General features: G+C 55.6%; 1 protein-coding gene across 1 annotated transcript; it reads left to right on the top strand.

Annotated features, from left to right (window-relative positions):
* Window positions 1-12,332: 12,332 nt before the first annotated feature.
* Window positions 12,333-17,429, top strand: LSCM1_00165 (uncharacterized protein; the record flags this gene model as incomplete). Its single annotated transcript, XM_067317821.1, has 1 exon — window positions 12,333-17,429. One exon carries the CDS (start codon window positions 12,333-12,335, stop codon window positions 17,427-17,429), a length of 5,097 nt encoding a protein of 1,698 aa, XP_067173926.1.
* Between the last annotated feature and the right edge of the window lie 2,039 nt (window positions 17,430-19,468).

The raw sequence follows: 19,468 nt of genomic DNA, 5'->3' as shown, positions 1-19,468 counted from the left end.
GCTACAAGTGCGGCGAGTCGGGCCACATCAGCCGCGAGTGCCCCAGCGCTGGCAGCAACGGCGGTGGCGACCGCACGTGCTACAAGTGCGGCAAGTCGGGCCACATCAGCCGCGAGTGCCCCAACAGCCAGGGCGGGTACAGCGGCGGAGGTGGCCGCACGTGCTACAACTGCGGCGAGTCGGGCCACCTGAGCCGCGAGTGCCCCAGCGCTGGCAGCAACAGCGGTGACCGCACGTGCTACAAGTGCGGCGAGTCGGGCCACCTGAGCCGCGAGTGCCCCAGCAGCTAGGGCAACGGAGTTGAAGTCGTGAACGAAACGGATTTTCTAAGCGGAAGCGGGCGTCCCACATAAAGCGATAAGGTCGCTCGAAACGTGTGTGCGGGTGAAAGGGGGCGACGCTGCTCTGCGCGTACGAAGAGGCAGTGGGGGAAAGCAGAAGCGTGAAAGCGGGCACGACAACGAGGGTGCTAAAGGGGATCGCGTTGCTAAGCGTGAGAATGTAGCGTACCACCTCTCTCTCAGCTCCATGAATACACGAGGGAAGCGCTTTATATCTGTGCTCGTTTCGTTGTGTGTTCTCTTTGGCCTGCTCGTACCCTTTTCCCACACCCACCTCTCCCTACCGCTCTGAAATTTGGTCTCTGCTGCTACACCTCCTTATCCACCTCTCGCTCCGCGGCGAGAGAGGAAAAGGGTTGCAGCGCCGACGACGAACGGTACCCTCTCCCTCGCCCCCCGTTCTCTCACCAACCTCTGATGGCAAGTAGAACCACGCAACGCAACCGCCGCGCGAATAAGACTGACAAATCTAAAGAAGCGGCTTGGCTTCTTGTGTTTTTTTTCTTCCTTTGTTTCTTTCTTTTTCGTTTGATTGTGTGCGTCTTTTTTTAGCTTTGTATCTGTTTTTGCCGGGGTGCCCTCGCCATATGGTGGTGTCAATCCCCTCCTCCCCCTCTTCGCCTGATCAATCTACACATGTGCGCAAGATCCACCTAAGGACTTGTAGTGGGCGACTAAGCAGAGATTCGTCTGTCGCGTCCCCCCTCCTCCTCTCTTTCTCTCTGCACGTTTTATTTACGTTTCCTTTTTGTTGTCTTGTTGGTACCTTTGGTTTGCTTGTTTGCTCTTTGCTCTCGCTCATATCCGACCGGGACAGGAAAAAGAAAAACAAAAAACGAGAAAGCCAAAAGAAACAAAGAGAAGCGCAGGTCACACACACACGCACACGCGCACACACAAATCTTTCTTCCGTGGCGAGAGCCAGAGAGAATGTGACGTGTGTAAGAGCGACCACAGCATCAAACAACCATGATGGCAACAAAGAACGAAGCTGAAAAGAAAGAGCCACCTCATTCGCCTCGTGAAGCAAAGCAAAAGAAGAGAGGTGACAAGAAAAAGAACACAAGCGTCGTTGCTGCATCAGCCACATGGGGGCTGCTGACTTGGGGAAAGGAGAGGGGAAGGGTGGCGCGCAGCAGGCGCTCACAGCTGTGTTTAGCCGCTGAAAAGCACGCCGTGTGTGTGTGTGCGTGCGTGTGTCTCTCGCTCCTCGCTTTGGGGGTGACGAAGTAGCGGAAAGGAAAGCAAAAGGAGCGCTATCGCATGCCGCTGTATGCTTGTGTGCGTGGCCGTGCATCACTTTTTCGGTACTCTCTCCTCTCTTTACGGAGAGAAAAACATGCTGCGACAAACTCTTTTTCCGGCGGTACGCAGATACCTTTACAGACTGAGACACAGACGCGCGTCTAATCATCCGCATCTTTTTCTGTGTAGCTCGCCTTTTGCCCTTCCTCCTCCCCCCCAAAGCGGCGTCTGGCTTGCCCGTTTATTTGTGCCCTTTCAAATGAACCACCGTTTCTTTTGTCTCATTGACGAGGGCTTTTTTCGCTTTGCTTTTTGCTGAATCGGGGTTGTGCTTACATGTTTGTGTGTGTGTGTGTCTGTGCCTGCGGTTTTTCATCTTTGAGGTCGAATAAGACAGCGGTCACATGCTGAAATGAATACGGTGACGAAAAAGAACCAAACTGAAGAGGGCGAGCAAAAAAATGAGAACGGCTCCCCCCTCGTGAAACGCTCGCCTTTTGTGGATGTGACCGCTGCCCCATAGGTATCGGCCACGTGCATGGTGCTGCGGGAACGGGGGCTCCATATGCTACGCGACGCGTGAAACGGTGCTGGAGTGGAGTTAACCGTGCTTGTGATCTTGCCTGTGCGCAGCATTCTCTTTTTTCCCTCTCGGAGAAGGAATGGGCTGAGAGATACAGAGAGCCGTAACACTGCCTTGGACGAGTACCATGGGCCGTCGGGATACCGGTGATCTAGTGATGGCGAGTGGAATTGCAAGCCTGTATGCTGGTGTCTTCCGTGAAACGCAGGCAAGAGGTTAGCCTGTGCTACGGACGCCATATCACTCGTTGTTGCCGTAGCTCTCTTGCATCCAGGCCCGGTGTAGGTCTCCGCGCGCGCGGGTGCTGTGCGCGAGTGGCGTCTCGCGTTTATCAATGATCAGGTCTTGCTGCCAACACACCATATACCTTCCTCTTCCCTCGTACGTGGCGCACTTACGTCTCGACGCATGCTTTGACACAACAACAATGTCCCGCACACCACCCTAGCAGGTGTGCTGCAGACGCCTTGGCGTATCTCGGCTCATTTTTTTTCTGTTCCGCTGTGCTGCAGGTATGGACTGGGGAAAGTGGGGGGAGTTGCGATGTGGGTGGCGTGGCCACCCGGTGCGCCGCTGCTCTCCTGCTGGTGCTCTTTTCCACCGTCAGTACGTAACGTGCTGTCGTGCATGCTTTCGGGCGACGCAGACATGTCAGGTATACCGTACCATAAAGGTGTGGGAGTCTGTGAGGGGTATAAGCGTGCTGCGCCTGGGGCAGCGTGCCCAGCCATCTTCCTCGAGGAGGATAGGAGCACAGGTAGTCTACGCGCCCACGCCGTGTAGAGTATTAGTGACGCCGTGGAGGCCTTACTTGTCGGGTGAAAGCAAACACGGGGTGGACTGTGACGGTGCCCTCGGCAGCTGCGAAGACGACGGGGATGACGTTGCAGGCAGCGGTGGTGGGTGGGTGGGTGGTGGCGGGGATGCCGTGCCGTTTATACTCTCCAGGCACGTCTCGCTGTTTCGAAGAAGTTGTGCAAGTGGAAGGTGAAACTCTCACGGATGTTTGGGCGTTGGAGTGGAAGAGGCACACTGTGGGCGGAGGGTAGGGGAGACGACAAGGCTGGTGGATGGTCATCCTTCCGGCGAACATGGAAAGAATCGACTCGTGGTGGGCTGCTGCTATGGCGGGACGTTTTATTTTTTGTTTTCGATTATCCTCCCCGCTCGAGGGCAGAATAGGCGGCGAGAAGCGGATGGTGTGAAGTGCTGCACCCACGGACGAAGAATAGTGCGTTAGGCTGCGGGCTGGCTTGCTGATCGGTTGCCTGGCTTTAGGGTTTTCTGTGGTGTGCGGGTACGGCTTACCGCATCAGGACGGTGGGTGGGGAGCCGTGGCCGCACCGAGTTGCCGTGATGGCGGTGGCACAATGGCACTGTGCGAAGGCGTTAGATCGAGTCATACGCCCATTTGTCGTTCCCGGCTGACGTGACTTGAAGCGAAAAAAGAAGGTGCTGCACACGACGCGGTAAGCGCAGTGGCAGCGTGTGATGTGAATGGACCTCGTGTGCGAGCGGCAAAGCTGCGCACTCATCTTTCGGAGGTGGCGGTGAGACTCCGGGATGGGTAGAAGGCAAGAAAGGGTCGCAGCGCCCCGTGTTCACCTCTGCGGCGGTGACTCAGAGGTAGGAAAATGGTCGGAGCGACTCTGCGCGCCGCCAAACGGATAAGTGCGTGTGTGTGCGCTTGTGTGCCTGAGGATGGGGGAGGAAGTGCGGGTGATGTATGAGGTGCTTGTCTTTGAAGCTGGCCAATCCTCTTCGAGTTACTCTGGCTGTGCCGGTGTACCTTGTTGAGTAGTGCGCCTGTGAAGCTGACGGAGCGGGCCGCGTGGTGGCGGCGAATCCTTTTTTAAATGTTCCTTCCACTGTTACTGCTGCTGTTGCTGCTTGTAGGAGACCCCTCTGGGGCTGTCTTGAAGCGTTTCTGCTCCGCACGGTACTGCGTATCTATGTCAGGCCCTTTCTTTCCCGCATCGCAACGCTCACGTACGAGGAGCATTTCCTCTGCACGACTGGCGTGATGCGCGATGTCCTCGTCCGCCGATTTTGTGTGTCGCGATGGCTTCTCAACACCGACTTGAGAGTACGCGTAACGAGCAACGAATCCAACGTGCACCTCGCACGCCGATCTAAGGGTGCCGACGCCAGTGAGCTGAGGTTCAGATGCGCTTGCCGCTTTCCCACAACGCTGGCCGCGCACCGTGACTACATGTGGAGAGGCGCCAGTGGTGGGCACCACTCAGCAGCATGAAGGGTTGCAGTGTGGACGTTTACGAGTAGTGCACCCTCACAAGGCAAATCGTGGCCGTATGGGGGTTGAAGGGCGACGCGGAGGGAGTGTATGTGTGTGTGTGTATGTTCTTGCGTGGACAGCAGTGCGGCGATGGACGTTTCTATCCCACCTGTCTTTTCCACTCTATGCGGCGCTTCCCGTACGCAAGCGTGTAGTGAGCACCACTGTGCGCACGTGCACCAGTTATCCCTCCCCCTCCCCTCCCCCCTCTGGATGATGCGTTGGCCGTTTTACTTTTGTCATCCTCTCCTCCTCTCTCTCCCTCCCTCCTGCTATCTCTTTGGCCGGCTGCGTCCACATCTTCACCGAATCCACATCCCTCTCATTCGCTCGCTTGTCCCTTTCACATTTTCTCCCACACATGCACGACCGCACACGCAGAGGATATCTCTGTTCACGGGAATCTCCCTCTCTCTCTCTTTCGCTCTCCCTTTCGCTTCCGCCTTCGGTTTCTTTTTTCTTTTTCCTTCCGTTTATTATTATTTTCGGGCCAACTTCCTCCCCCTTTTTTCTCTTTGTCTGTGTGTAATCACTCTTACGTTTTACTCCACACCCCGTACCTCTTCATTAAACACCTTTTTAAACTTCAAGATGGTCTGCTATCGCTGCGGCGGTGTCGGTCACCAGAGCCGCGAGTGCACCTCTGCGGCGGAATCGGCGCCGTGCTTCCGTTGCGGCAAGCCCGGCCACGTCGCAAAGGATTGCATGAGCACGATTACGGCCGAGGAAGCGCCGTGCTTTTTATGCCAGAGGCCGGGCCACCGCGCGCGCGATTGCCCAGATGCGCCGCCGAAGTCTGAGATGGTGATGTGCTACAACTGCTCGCAGAAAGGTCACATTGCGAGCGAGTGCACCAACCCCCCACACTGCTACCTATGCAATGAGGACGGGCACATTGGTCGCTCGTGCCCGACGGCACCGAAACGTTCGGCCGCCGACAAGGCATGCCGCAAGTGCGGTAAGAAAGGCCACCTCCGCAAGGACTGTCCGGAGGCCTGAGGCATCTTCTCGCCGTACTCGGAGCGAGTAGGCGAGAAACATGTGGAAACAGGAAGAAACGAGCCATAAGGCAACGCAGGGAATACACGGAAAAAGAAATGGAGCACCTTTTTTTTTGCGTGTGCTTATTTTGTGCTGTGTAAGTGCGCGCGCGTGTGTATGTGTGTGTGTCTGCCCTCCTCCTCTGTGATGAGGTCGTTGACGCGTACACGAGGGATGTCCCATCCAGCCATCCGGCGGCACACGGGTCCGCTCACCAGCTGCCTTTCATTTTTAGGTTCAATGTTTTCTCTCTCTCAGGGTCTTGTTTTGGATTTCTTTCTCTTTTTATATGCGTGTGGTTTCTGTGGCCCCGCTCGATGGAGTGCGCGATCTCCGTTCTTTGTATCGTTTTCTTTAGCTTTTTCGAATAGCCGCCCCGAGAGCCATCAGCTTTGTTTTCGCCTTGGTCGCCCCCCCTCCGTGTCCCTAGCTGTTTTACCTCGCATGCTCCCAGCGCGCAGTCACCGCATCCTTCCCTCATACGAGTACTGTTACTCATGTGCCTTTCCCTTTGTGGTACATATATGTCTTTGTCTTGCCCATTCTTCAGCCTCCGTTTTCCACTGCCGAGGCGATTGTGAGGAGGGCACGGGCTCACGCAGGATAAAGTTGAACCTATGGACACCTCTACCGATGAATTTGATTCTCTGGTTGCCTCACCTCACCCCCCTCTCTCCCCCCTCATCCTGTTTCGCCCACCCCCCCTCCCCTCCTGCCTCTCTTCTAACGTCTCGTTGCCCCTCAAGCGTAGGCGTAACCGAGGGCGAGGGCGACGAACGATATCGCGGACGGAAGTGGTGGAAGGGGGCAGGGTAAGACAAAGCGCTGAGAGGAAGGCAAATGTTTCTTCTGGACGACAGCGCGCAGGTGTTTACTGTCGGTGTTCAGGTGTGGCAGTACTCCGGTATGTCAGGTGCACAAGAGCTCCGAGAGAGAAAGAGGAAGACTTCGAGGGAGAAAAGAGAGAGGCGTACGAGAGCTATAAGAGCAGAAATATTTATATTTGGTCTGTACCGTCACTCTCGCAGTTACAGCAGCCGCAACGAAAAACAAAAAGAGGGGAAACAAAAAAGGGGGAGGTGGAGGGAGGGAGGGGCCAGAGAGAGGCGTACGCGTGCGGCAGCGTCTGGGGCCGGGAGCCGAACAAACCTACGAGAAGAGCGTATGAGGCGGGCCTAGAACGAAACGCCGTCGACGTTTTGCTGTCTGTTGCTCCCCCATCTCCTCCCCTCCCTCGTTTTCGTTTCCTGCTGTTTTTCTTTCTTTCCCCAAGGGCTCTCTTTCCTTTTTGCATCGATTGGTCATCATACGCACGCGTGCGTATGGGTTTGTGGGCGACAGTGCACACACATAGGCTCCCTCCTTCCCTCCCCCACCCTACCCGGTGAGCGTTTTCTCTGAAGCTGAATGCGTCGAGGAGATGAATGGAAAGAGGTAAATGTGAAGGGGCAAGCGAAGCAAAACAAAACGAGAAGCGGAAAGCGTATACTGCTGTTATCCTCGTTGATGTCTGTATGCGTGTCTCTCTCTTTGTGTGTGTATGTGTGTGTGTGTGTGCTGCATGAAAACAATGCTGAGCGGACGGCGTGGAAGCGATGCGCTTCATCTGGTGATGATCGAACGAAATCCGAAGAAGACAAGGCAAAAAGGACAAGGGGAGCGGGGTAGAGGGGACGTAGCGAGGGCGGACAGGATGCGATTTGTTCTCATCGTGAGCCGACTGGTGTGCTCTTCATGAAAAAGGAACAGAAACAAAACAAAAATAGAGCAGCGGCGAAAAAAAAACACCCTGCGTGCTTCCCCCCCCCTTTCCTCTCTTTAACCGTTTCCTTATCGTACATCTTCGCTCCGTCTCCTTTTTTTTGCTTGTTTCGATCCCCTTTTGTTTGCTGCATCGTCTTCTGCTGATTCTACTCCCCGCCTTTCCCTCTTTAAGTGTTTGCCTTACAGGGCGTGCGCCGAAGGACTGGAGCCCGCTCATCGTTGCACCACAATTGGCATGTCGGCGTGCTCGTGTGCCTAACTTTAAGTATGCGGTCTTTTCATCATGCCTCTCACGTACGCGAGCGTTTTTCTGTTAGCTGACGATCGTTTCTGTTATCGTTCAGCTTCTTGTGCTTCCTTTTCGTTTCTGCAGGGCCCTTTGCGTGCTTGTGCCTGCTTGCTGTTTATGGGTGTCTTACTGCTCATATGTGCTTACACCACGTCTACTTTGCTTGCACGCATTGCCGCAGAGTCATCAAAGTTGTATGAAGTGTGGTGGCCGGGGGGGTGCGTGCGAAGAAGCCCTGGGGCCTCTTGAGCAACACCACAAATGAATGCATTGGCCGTTGCAGCGAAAAGAAAAAATCGGTCCACGTACGTTCGACATGCATGTCAGGCACTGTGAAAAAGCGGACAATCGGCAGGAGGGAAGGCTTCTCTCCCTCTCCCCAGCATGGAAGGAAAAGAAACATCTACAAAAGACAAACGGGTGGCTATCCGTTTCGCTTCTCCCTTTTTTTCTTCCGCTCTCGATTGGTTTATTTTTTTTCCCTTTTGCTCCATCTCTTTCGCTTTATATATGTATTTTTTTTTTCGGGTCTTTTTCCACTTTCTCCTGACGCTTTCATTTGGGTTTCTCTCTGCGACCTTTTTTTTTCTCGTTTCGAAAGGGGCTTCGTTTGTTTGTTTCGTTGTTGTTCGGATTGTTTGTTTTCTGTAATGGAGAGTGAGGAGGCCCATCACTCACTTTTCCTTCTGTTCTTCCTTTCGTCGACTTCGCAATTCCTTTTTCTTGAGGTATTTCTTTCCTTTTCTTGCGTGTGTGTGTTTGGCCTTCGTTTTGTTCTCTCTCTATATATATACCTCGAGTGCCCTTCTTACCTTTCTTTTTTTTCGTTTCGGCTCCCCTTTTGACGCCTTTCCATGCATGCGTTGTAGTGCTCTCCGTCTGCGTTTTGCGTTCCTTTTTTTTCTTTGCCCTAGGCTCCTTCTCTCCTCTCCACACACGCTTTCTACCTTTCTCGTTGGTGCTCTCTCTCTATCTGTTCTTGCAACGCACCATCAGCTCCTTGTCCTTCTCCCTCCCTCTAAAGTTTTCTTTTTCTAAATTGTTCTGCGACTGCGCGCATGCGCGTGCATATGTGAGATTACCTAGGCGGAATTGGCCAGCGCCCTCCATCCTCTGCGCACATATCTGTGTAGGCAAGTCTTTACGATGCTGTGCCGGGCTCCTTGATATGCTTCACCTCCCACCTTTTTCTTTCTCACTAAGCGTGCGTGTGCGAGTTCTTGTCTACCTCTCTTGCACTCGAGGGATACTTTTCGTTGGCGCTTCCCGCCTCTTCTCTTTCTTCTTTTCTGTCATCTCTTCTCGTTTCACGTCTTCACTTGACAGCCGTTGGTAGCCCGCACGCAAAAAAAATGAACGCTTTTTTTTTCGACTTCTCTCCTTCCAGCACCCTTGACGATAGAAAAGGATGAGTACGAGTAGCAGCAAAGCCCCCTCCCCGTTTCTACTCTTGCTTCCCCCTACCTCACAACCTCTGCTGGCCTCCCTCTTCTGTATGTTCACCGTTTTCTTCCATCCTGTGCTTTTTCATCTTTCATGTTGGTCGTTACACCCGTGTCTCTCTCTCTATCATGTCTCTTGGGAAACGAGGAGTGGGGCTTGCTCGCGTGCCTGTGTATCTGTGCACATGCGTCGTCTGCAGAAAAAAGAACAAGAAGGCATGTCGACGGAAACGTTCATACCGACGGAAAAAACTTTTTGACAACAACAACGAGCAAGAAAGGAGAGAGAGCGAAGCGCGAGCTCAGAAGTGGACAAGAAAAGTAGAAGCAGGACCGCTGAGAAGAAAGGTTCCTGTGGTGTGCGCGAGTGCAGTCGCTGCGACGATGGGCGAGAAGGTGCAGCTATGTGGTCAAGACGCAAGCACTGCTGCAGTCTCAGCGCCGCTTTTAGGTGTGGAGGCGCTGGGAAGGCTTCGCTCTGTCGGTCCCCATCCCCCTCCTCCTCCTTCTCTGGGGGCAGAGGCATCTTTCATCACCTCCTGTGAGGTAAGGGACTCCTTTTTTTCTTTGGCTTCCCATTTAAGAAGAGATACTCTCGGGTCTCCCGTGTGGGCGATATCGCTTCCCTTCTTTTTCCTCCGTTGCTTCGAATACCTGAGGCACTGAGACGCCTGAACAGCCATAGACGCCTAAAAAAGTCAGTATCTCGGTTGGTTCGCTTCATGTGTTGCTGCTGCCTACGTGGACCTGTCCTTGGTATACCTACCGCCCCACCCCCGTTCCCCTCATTTTGACTTCTTTACCCCGCCCCGCCCGCCCCCTACCTTGCAAGACGCTTGCTGAGGGATGAGCGCTAGTATCTGTATGGTGTGACGGTATGTCTTTGATGTGGGTGAGCTGCTCGGTCTGTTTTTGTGTTCCCGGGGTTGTCACGCTGCCGCTTCTCCACGCACATTTTTGTTCGCCCATTTCCTGCTCGCTTCGTTCCCGTCTCCACTTCTTCGCTCGTCACTCCTGTGCGTCTTCGTCACTTCTGACTTTCGCTCCTCCTTTCCCTCCCTCCCTGTCCCCCTCCTCTTTTGCTCGCTTGCCTTCGACGGCTCACTTTCTAATGATTGGGCCCTCATGTGCCCCTCCTTCCCTTCTTCCTTCCTTTCTCCTTTCTCTTTGGGTGTGAGTGTATATGCGCATCTATTCGTGTGTACGTGTACATGTCTGTCCTTGGGTGGCTCTCTCCTTTTTCACGAAGAGGTGACGCAAAGAGAACCGAAAAAGAAATAGCGGAGACACTTAACAAAGACCAGCCCCCCTCTTCCCCCCCTACACACACACAAGGCCGGCGTCGGGTCGTGTCTCCCTCTCTCTTCTTATGAACCCGCCCCTCGGCTCGTTTCCTTCTTTTTGGTTCACCCGTGCCGTTGTGCTCCCCCCGTTTGTTATTATTTCCTTTCATGTTGAGTGAGCGATGCTGTCCGCCCGCCTCTCCCTCCCTTCTTCCGCTGCCCAGCGATGCGGCCGACACAAACCCACGCAGACCGACATGCGCGCTCGCACGAAAGAACATGAGAAGGGAGAGTCTGCCAAAAGAAGGCGCGCAGTCCCAACGAGGGTGCGCGAGAACAGAAACAGCGAAAGGGAAGCGAGTGCGTATACAAGGGCGTACACACGCGCGCACACACGCAGAGGAGGAGGAGAGAGAGAAAAGCACAAGCGAAGGTCTTAATAGCGTAACCAATCAGGTGAATACAACCCGTCCCCCCCAAAAAACAAATAAAAGACCCATCAGACAAGGGCGCCGCCACTCAGCGCGGTCGGAGAGGGAACACCGTCGCTCCTGTACTCGAAAGAGAAGGGAAGGGCTGCCAGCGAGACGCTGAGAGAGGAGGGCAAAGGTAGGGTACTGCGAATGATGGGGAGTAGGTCTGGCTGGAGAGATGAGGGAGAGAGAGAGCGAGCGCGAGTGGTTAGTGAACGAAGTAGGTGCGGAGGAAGATGAAGGCCCAGTGTCTGCGGGGCGCGAGTCAGGGAAGCACACTGCTTCTAGTCTCACTCTCCTATTCTCGCAGGCTCCCTCAGTCTTGCACTCTCTCACCGCGCTCTATGCTTTCGCCAAGCGCGATCGCACCCTCTCCCCTCCCTCCCTCTTCGCTCTTATGAGCTTTTTTCCCTTTGCTCCTCTGCTGCGACACAACCACATCGATTGCTGAGGTGCCCACGGTGTTGTGAAGAGCCGCAATCAGAAAGGAGTAGAGGATGTGACGGAGGAAAGCGGGGGGAGGCGCCCCTGAAGCGCTGACATCCACCTTCAGGCTTCACCTTTCCCTGCCTATGCGCGCCTCTTTTCTTCTCGTTTGCATATTCTCACGCACGTGGATTTCCCTGCGTCGACGAGATTTGCGTGTGGTTGGGGTGCTCCATAAGGGCAGCAGAAGAGAAAACGAAGGTATAGCTCTTCTCGAGCGCAATGGGAGGAGGGAGTGGGGGGGGCGATGGTGTCTCATGCCGCTTCATTTCACCTGTGCCTGCGTGTTCTTCAGGTGTTTCAGTTCTCCATGTCGTTTGCCACTCTCTCCTTCTCCTCTGCACTCTTTTTTTTGTGGGGGGATTACCGGCACGCCTGCATCTACACACTTACACGGCTGCTCATGATACCACTGCGGCGCTGAGTAGCCACCCTCGTTTCATTTCGCCACTTCGTGCAGTGTATATGTCGTTCGTGCGCACCGATCGTTGAGCATTCCTTTTTTTTTGTTGGCCAGCTTGTCTCACCCTTCACTGTTTCTGCCTCTCGTGCTTTTGGTTGCTACTGCCACAGTCCGATTCATTTCGACGGTCGTCTTGGGCGGTGCGACACCGACGCCTCCTCGTGTGCTGTGGCTCTGTGTGCTCTCAGTCATCCTCCCTCTTTCTCCCTTACGCCGTGCACAGGTGGTGTGCGACGAACAAAAGGAAACGCTGATACAGCGCCGCTAGACACCGCGGCATTCTCAAACACAAAGCAACGCACACACACATTCACACACATTCACAGCAGGCATACACATTTCAGGGCCGACGAGGGCGCGTTCGCTGTTCAGTACGACGGAAAGATTTATAGTTTGCCGTCCCCTCCTCTCTCTCGCTCTCTCTCCGCGCGTGCGTGTGTGTGTGCACTGCCCTTTGTATGATTTTTTCTTGTAGGTTTTCGCTTTGACCTCCTTTTGATCTCAGGGCGTGTGAACTCCATCGCATCGCAATCTCCCCCACTCGGTCAAAGACGACCCACGCTCACATACGCAGCGAGCCGAGCACGTGCTGTGACGCATCAGATACGTGAAGCGAAACGAGGAAGATGGACTCTCCTTCAATATCCACGGAGATTTTTCAGCTCAACTCCGTCACGGGGGGCCTCCGCCCAGGCTCCATTTCCTTCAAGAATGTCACGATAGAGAGCGAGAAGTATCTCTGCGTCCGAGACGTGCAGGAGGACGGGCAGACGTCGCTCGTTATCGTCGATCTCGAGAAGCGCGAGAGCATCCGCAATAACGTCAAGGATGCGGAGTCGTGTGTTATGAATCCCAAGTCGAAGATTCTGGCGCTACGCAGCGGTCGAAACCTGCAGGTGTTTGATGTGGATGCCTCGCGGCGGCTGAAAGCAACGCTGTTCCACGATGACGTTGTGTTTTGGCGCTGGATCGACGATCGCACCCTCGGCGTTGTGACGGCAGGGGCCATCTACCACTGGAGCCTCGACACCGCCGCCGACGACGCACCGCAGCACGTTTTCGACCGCGACGCGAACTACGACAGCTCTGTGCAGGTGCTCTCGTACCGCACTGATGAGCAGAAGAAGTGGCTCGTCGTGACGGGCGTGACACGCGACCCATCAGGTGCGATGGTGGGCAAGGCGCTCCTGTACAGCGTGGAGAATCGCAGCAGTCGCGTGCTGGATGGTCATGCGTGCTGCTTCCTCTCCACATCTACCCCATCCGACTCCCGCAAGTGCAATGTCATGTGCCTCGCCTGGAACAGCCCGCAGCAGGGCGGTCAGGTAATGATCATGGAGCTGCCAACCGGCCCAAAGACAGATTTGTCAGTGCCACGGCGGATTTACAGCATCCGCATTCAGCCCGGCGACTTCCCAGTCGCCATGCACGTCTCGGAGCGCCACAAGCTCTTGACCGTGGTGACGAGCCGTGGCAGTTTCGCGCTGATAGACATCTTCACCGGCGCCATCCTGTCTGAGCAGCCGTTCACGCAGGGGGTGGTGTTCCGCGGTGCCGACGACAACAAAATTGGCGGCGTTGTGTGCGTGAGCAACCAGGGCTCTGTCATCCGCATCGGCCCGAACGACGGCGGCATCATCAACTTTGTTAAAAACCGCATGCAGAACCCCGAGCTGGCCCTTCGCATCGCCTCCACGGCGAACCTCGGCGGCGTCGATGACCTCTTCAAGGTGCAGTTGGAGAACTACTTCCGCAGCGGCAACGTCGAGGAGGCCGTCCGTATATGCATGCGTGCCCCAGGAAACTCCCTGCGCACCTGTGAGACGCTTATGCGCTTCATGCAAATGCCGCAACCGCCGGGCCAGCCGCCCGCTATCTCCACCTACTTCAAAATTGTGCTTGCCGAGACGAGTCTGAATGAGTTCGAGTCTGTCGAGCTTGCGCGCGCGGTGGTGCCCAAGGGCGGCATTGGCTACGTGAAACAGCAGTTCGATGAGGGGAAGCTGACGGCCTCCGAGGAGCTCGGCGACCTGGTGCAGCAGGCCGACCCCAACATGGCGCTAAAGATCTTCCACCAGGGCAATGTCCATGCCAAGGTGCTCAACGTGTTGCTGCAGCGCAACGAGACACAGAAGGCTGTGGAGTACTGCAAGCGCGCAAACTTCTCGCCGGACTGGAATGTTATCGTGAGCAACTTCATCCGGGTCGCGCCTCAGGACGCCGTGAGCCTTTGCCTGATGCTGTACCGTGAGATGGGCGACAAGCCGATCATTAGCGCAGAGGAGGTGGTGGACATGTTTGTGTCGGCTCAGCACATTCAGCAGGCGACCGAGTTCCTTCTGGAGGTTCTGCGTGACCACAACGACGAGTCGACGATGGATCTGCAAACAAAGCTGTTAGAGATGAACCTCAAGTACTCACACCCGTCCGTCGCCGACAAGATCTTCGTCCGCAACATTTGCCAGTACTATGATGGCATGAAGTTGGCGCCACTCTGCGAGCGCGCTGGTCTGTATCAGCACGCAATCGACTGCTACATCATTGCTCAGAAGCAGGATGCAGACCTCAACAACCTCGCCAGCATTCGCCGCTGCCTACAGCAGCTGCAAAACTTCAGCCCCGAGTGGCTCGTCGACTTCTTTGGCAAGCTGAACAAGCAGGACAGTCTCAAGTGCCTCGAGGATCTCTGCAGCAACTCGCGCCAGAACTTCAAAGCCATTGTGCAGGTGGCGACCAAGTACAGTGACGCACTCAGCGCTGCCGACCTTATTGACCTGTTCCTCCAGCACAACCTGTACGACGTGCTCTACTACTACCTCGGGGCCGTGGTACCCTACACACGCGATCCCGAGGTTCATTTCCGCTACATCGAGGCGGCCGCTGAGATGGGTCAAATGCAGGAGCTGGAGCGCATGACGCGCGAGAGCCCCTGCTACGACGCGGAGCGGACGAAAAACTACCTCAAGACAAAGAAGCTGACAGACATGTGGCCCTTCATCAACGTCTGCGATCAGCACAACATGTTGAACGAAATGGTGCACTACCTAGTAGAGACAGGCAACGAGACCTGTATAGAGCAGTACGTGACGCGCCGCAGCCCCGGTAACACGCCGCAGGTGGTGCAGGCCCTCATTGAGTGCAACATCAGCGAGGACTTCATCAAGAACGTGCTGTCGGCTGTTGGGTCAATGTGCCCCATCGAGCAGCTCGTGCAGTGTGTCGAGGAAGTCGGTCGGCTGCACCTAATCAAGCAGTGGCTGGAGGACCGCCGCAGCGAGAAGAAGACGGATACAGCGCTGTTTAACGCGCTGGCCAAGATTTACGTCGATATTGGTGAGAGTCCCGAGCAGTTTCTCGCGGAGAACGGGTATTACGATGCGAAGGTGGTGGGCAAGTACTGCGAGACGCGAGACCCCAACCTGGCGTACATCGCCTATTGCCACGGCCACTGCAGCGAGGAGATGATCGACCTCTGCCACCGCAACGGCATGTACAAGCAGCTAGCTCGCTACCTCGTAAAAGAGCAGAACCTGGACCTTTGGGCCAGCGTGCTGGGGCAAAACTCAATGCAACGGCAGCAGTTGGTGGAGTCGGTGCAGCAGACTGCGCTGCCCGAGAGTGAGGTGAGCGAGGAGGTGAGCACAACGGTGCGCGCCTTCATGAACGCCAACTTGACGGAGGAGCTGACCTCGCTGCTAGGCCAGATTGTGATTCACGGCCGCTTCCGCAGGAACCGCTTCCTCGAGAACCTGCTTATCATGTCCGCGGTGCGCGCCCGCAAGGACAAGGTGATGGAGTACGTGACAACGCTCGAAGACTACGACGCCCCGGACATCGCGCACATTGCTTCCGGCGCCGGCATGCATGAGGTCGCGTTTGCCGTATACACGCGCCATCACATGCTGAAGGAGGCCATCACGGTATTGCTGCAGGACATGAACGACGTCTCGCGCGGTCGCTCCTTTGCCCAGAAGACGGATACCGCGGCTGTGTGGTCGGTGCTGGGGGAGTACCTGGTGAAGCAGGACGAAGTGCACGAGGGTATCGAGTGCCTCATCAAAGCCAAAAACCCGGACCTCGTTGCCGAGGTGACGTCGGCCGCGGAGCGCACGAACCAGTACAGCGACCTCATCAAGTACCTCACGATGGCCCGCCAGTACTCGCGTGCAAAGGACAACAAAATCGACACGGCGCTCGTCATCACGTACGCGAAGACGGGCCGCCTCGGGGAGCTGGAGGAGTTCCTCAAAGAGACGCACAATGTCAAGATCGGCGTTATTGCTGACAGGTGCTTCGACGACAAGCTGTACGAGTCCGCGCGTGTGCTGTACACAGTGGCGAACAACTACGCCCGCCTGGCGTCGACGGAGGTGATGCTGGGCAATCTGCCTGCCGCCATCGAGGCAGCGAAGAAGGCCAAGTCCATCCACACCTACAAGGAAGTCAACCTGGCCTGCATCGAGGCCGGGGAGCTGAAACTGGCCGGCATCTGCGCGGTCCCGGTAGTCCTGAAGGCGGAGGAGATCAGCGGCATGTGCAACCGCTACGAAAGCCGCGGCCTCTGGGAGGATCTCTTCTCGGTGCTCAAGAGTGCCTCTGCTCATCAGGGCGCGCACATGGCCATCTTCACCGAGATGGGCATCCTGCTGGCGAAGTACCGGCCCGAGAAACTCATTGAGCACGTGAACATGTACCCGAAGAAGATCAACACGCACAAGATGATCGCTGTCTGTGAGCAGTACCATCACTGGGTGGCGCTGCGTTTACTGCATATCAACAACGAGGATTGGCTTGCCGCGGCGAACGCGATGATGCAGCACCACGCCGATTCTTTCGAAAACGAAATTTTCAAGGACGTCATGAGCCATCTGGGCGCTAGCGATGTCGTGTACACCGCGATCGGCTTCTACCTCAGGACACATCCTGATCTCCTGAACGACTTCCTGTCCTCCCTCTTCAAGCGTGTGGACCCAGAGCGGGTGATGTCGGAGACGCAGAAGTTGGCGCCGATTCATGTGATTCGCACCTACCTCGAGGCCGCCCAGGAGCGCAATGTCAAGAAGGTGAACGAGGCCCTCAACGACCTCTATATCGAGGAGGAGGACTTCAAGGCCCTCCGCCACTCGGTGGAGACATACAACAACTTCGACTCGGAGGAGCTGTCGTCGCGGCTGGAGAAGATGGAGCTCTTTGAGTTCCGCAAGATCGCGCTGCTTCTGCACCGAAAGAACAAGCGCTACACGCACGCCATCGAGGTGGCCAAGGAGAACAAATTGTTCGAGGAGGCCATCGAAACAGCAGCGGAGAGCGCGGATGGCGAGCTGGTGACAAGCCTGCTCGACTACTTTGTGAAGGACTATCCTGAGTGTTTTGTTGCGTGTCTCTACACGTGCTACGACCTGCTGAATCCGGCGACGGTGTTGCAGAAGGCGTGGCTGAATCAGCGAACTGAGGTGGCAATGCCGTACATGATTCAGGTGATCCAAGAATACTCGGGCAAGATCGACAAGATGGAGAAGTCCATGACAGACGCACAGAACGCGGCGAAAGACGCGGCTCGCCGCGCCGGCCCGGTGCAGGGGACTGTCTCTATGCCATTGATGATCGAGCAGGGTGGCGCCGTGCCGATGAATGGGATGGCGCTGGCAATGCCGATGGGGGGGCCACACCAGCCAGTGAACTTTGGCATGCCGCCTCAGTTTGGATCTGGCCGGCCCTTCTAGAAGTGATTGTGTCCGCATTCAGGCGCTTTTTTCTCTCTCAGGGCATTTGGGCCTCTCGTGCACAGCCGTGCGCACATGTTCGCGGATGTGTTACGGAGGAGGCGTTTTTTTTGTTTTTCATGTGTTTGTTTTTGGTTCTCGTTCACTGGCGGCAGACTCTCTCTAAGTGCGTTCCCACTCCCCTCGACCCCCGGCCATTTTTTCTGCAGGTGCCCCCTCCCCTCCCCCCTCATCCTCACACGAACGCTCTTTCGTTGGTTCCATCGACAAGGCGCGTGCCGCAGCTCCTGTACGTTGCCGACAACATTTTTGATCTCGTTGCTGTTTCTCACTCTTTCTGCTCCGTTTCTTTTATATGTTTGTTTTTGATTTCAGCTTGGTTTGCCTGTGCTTTCGTTATCTGGGCGCATTCTTCTGTACCGCCGCCACATTTCTGTCATGTGTCTTCTCTTCCTTCCTGGTTCACCAGCCTCTTCCCCCCTTTTTCTTTTCCCCTCCCTCGTCGTTTTTTTATTATCGCCGTCTGGTTCATTGTACTCTGGTTGGTTGTTTTCTTTTAGATTCTACGATGTTTCTGTACGTTTTTGTGTGCGTGTGTGAGTGCTTTACGCGGCTTCATCGGTTCTGCCGGTCTTTAGCGTTACGTTTAGCGTTCTGTTGTTGTCACTTTCACCCTGCCTCTCTCTTTCGCTTTGTTTCTCTTCTTCAGTCTTTCACTTGCCTTGCCGTGCCACGGTTGCTCTGAGCCTCTCTGTTGTGGAGATGTAAGTGGTGGGCGGGCTATGCGATACTCGCGCATACGCGTCCTCTTCTCCATCCATGGACGCGCGCGTTCATCCGCCTCCGTTTCTGAAGGCACGGTATGGCGCGTCATCTCTCGGTCTCCCTTCTTCCCCCCACCCCTCTTCTCTACCCCAGCGTAACCCGCATCGGTCTCTCAGTTTCCCAGCCACCGGATGAATCTTGATGGCTTGTCGTGAATGTGTTCTTTCTTGCAAGTGCTCGTCGTCTGTGTCGTGTCGCTGCTACGATGGGTACACTGCCTTGTTTTTTTTCTTGCTATTTCTGGCTGCGTTCAATTTACCACACCTGTGCATCGACCAGAAGGGCAAAGAAGACACGGCGGCGGAGAAAGGCGGCAGTTGTTATGAGTATGGCGAAGGAGGGTGAGTATGCTCGTGTGCATCTGTGTGCAGGCATGCAGTGAATGCGATTTGCTTCCTCGTCCGTTGGCGTACCCGAGACGATGTTTTTGGTTTCTCGTTTCGTGTCTCCCCCATTCTTCCTCGACTGTGCGTCTGTGTTGTGTAGCTTTTTTTCTTTCGTCGTCCGGTGATACTTACGGCTTTCCATTTTTCATCGTGATTTCTTCTTCAATGGGCCCTCATGTTCGAAGGGAGGGATGCGTTGGTGCGCGGTATCTGGGCGCCACCACGGCCACCTCATGGGGGGGGAGGTAGCCAAACGACACGAATCAGTTCCGAATTTTGACGTCTTCAGGTGGCGATAGGGAACTTAAAATGCAGCGTAAGGAGCTCAGCTCGCTGTACCGCGCTGCTGACGTGGGCGGCTAGGCTGTGGACGGCGTGTTGGCTGAGCGACCCGCAGCAGAGAGCCCGCCTGTGCCACCGGCATGGTCGGCAGCGTGTCCGCGGGACTCGAGCGGCACCCTACCTGGCCCGCAGACAGCCTTCTGGTGTATGGGTGGCCGAGCCAGCCCGAGGGCTCTGGCAAGTGTGTGGGCGCCGGGGCCGTGCGCCGGTGGCGGAAGGTGGCGCATGGCTGTTGCGCGCGTCTCGACCGCTGCGACGCGGCCTGGGAATATACCTTTGACAGTGGTGCTAGGATGGAGCCTCAATTGTGTGGAACGGCAGAAAAGGCTTACTGTAGCGGGGAAAAAAGTGTTGACGAAGGCACGATGCAACTTGGGATGATGTGGTGTGACGCTTGTCAGGAAGCGTATTCGGTACCGTTTGGTGTTAGTGTGGGCGGGGGTGTCAATTGTGTCGGCTGCCTTTGTGCGTGACGTGTTTGAGGAT

This window comes from Leishmania martiniquensis, chromosome 36 (assembly GCF_017916325.1).
Source record: "Leishmania martiniquensis isolate LSCM1 chromosome 36, whole genome shotgun sequence".
In the NCBI taxonomy this organism is placed as follows: Eukaryota; Euglenozoa; class Kinetoplastea; order Trypanosomatida; family Trypanosomatidae; genus Leishmania; species Leishmania martiniquensis.
This window is presented reverse-complemented; position numbering and strand designations above follow the sequence as displayed.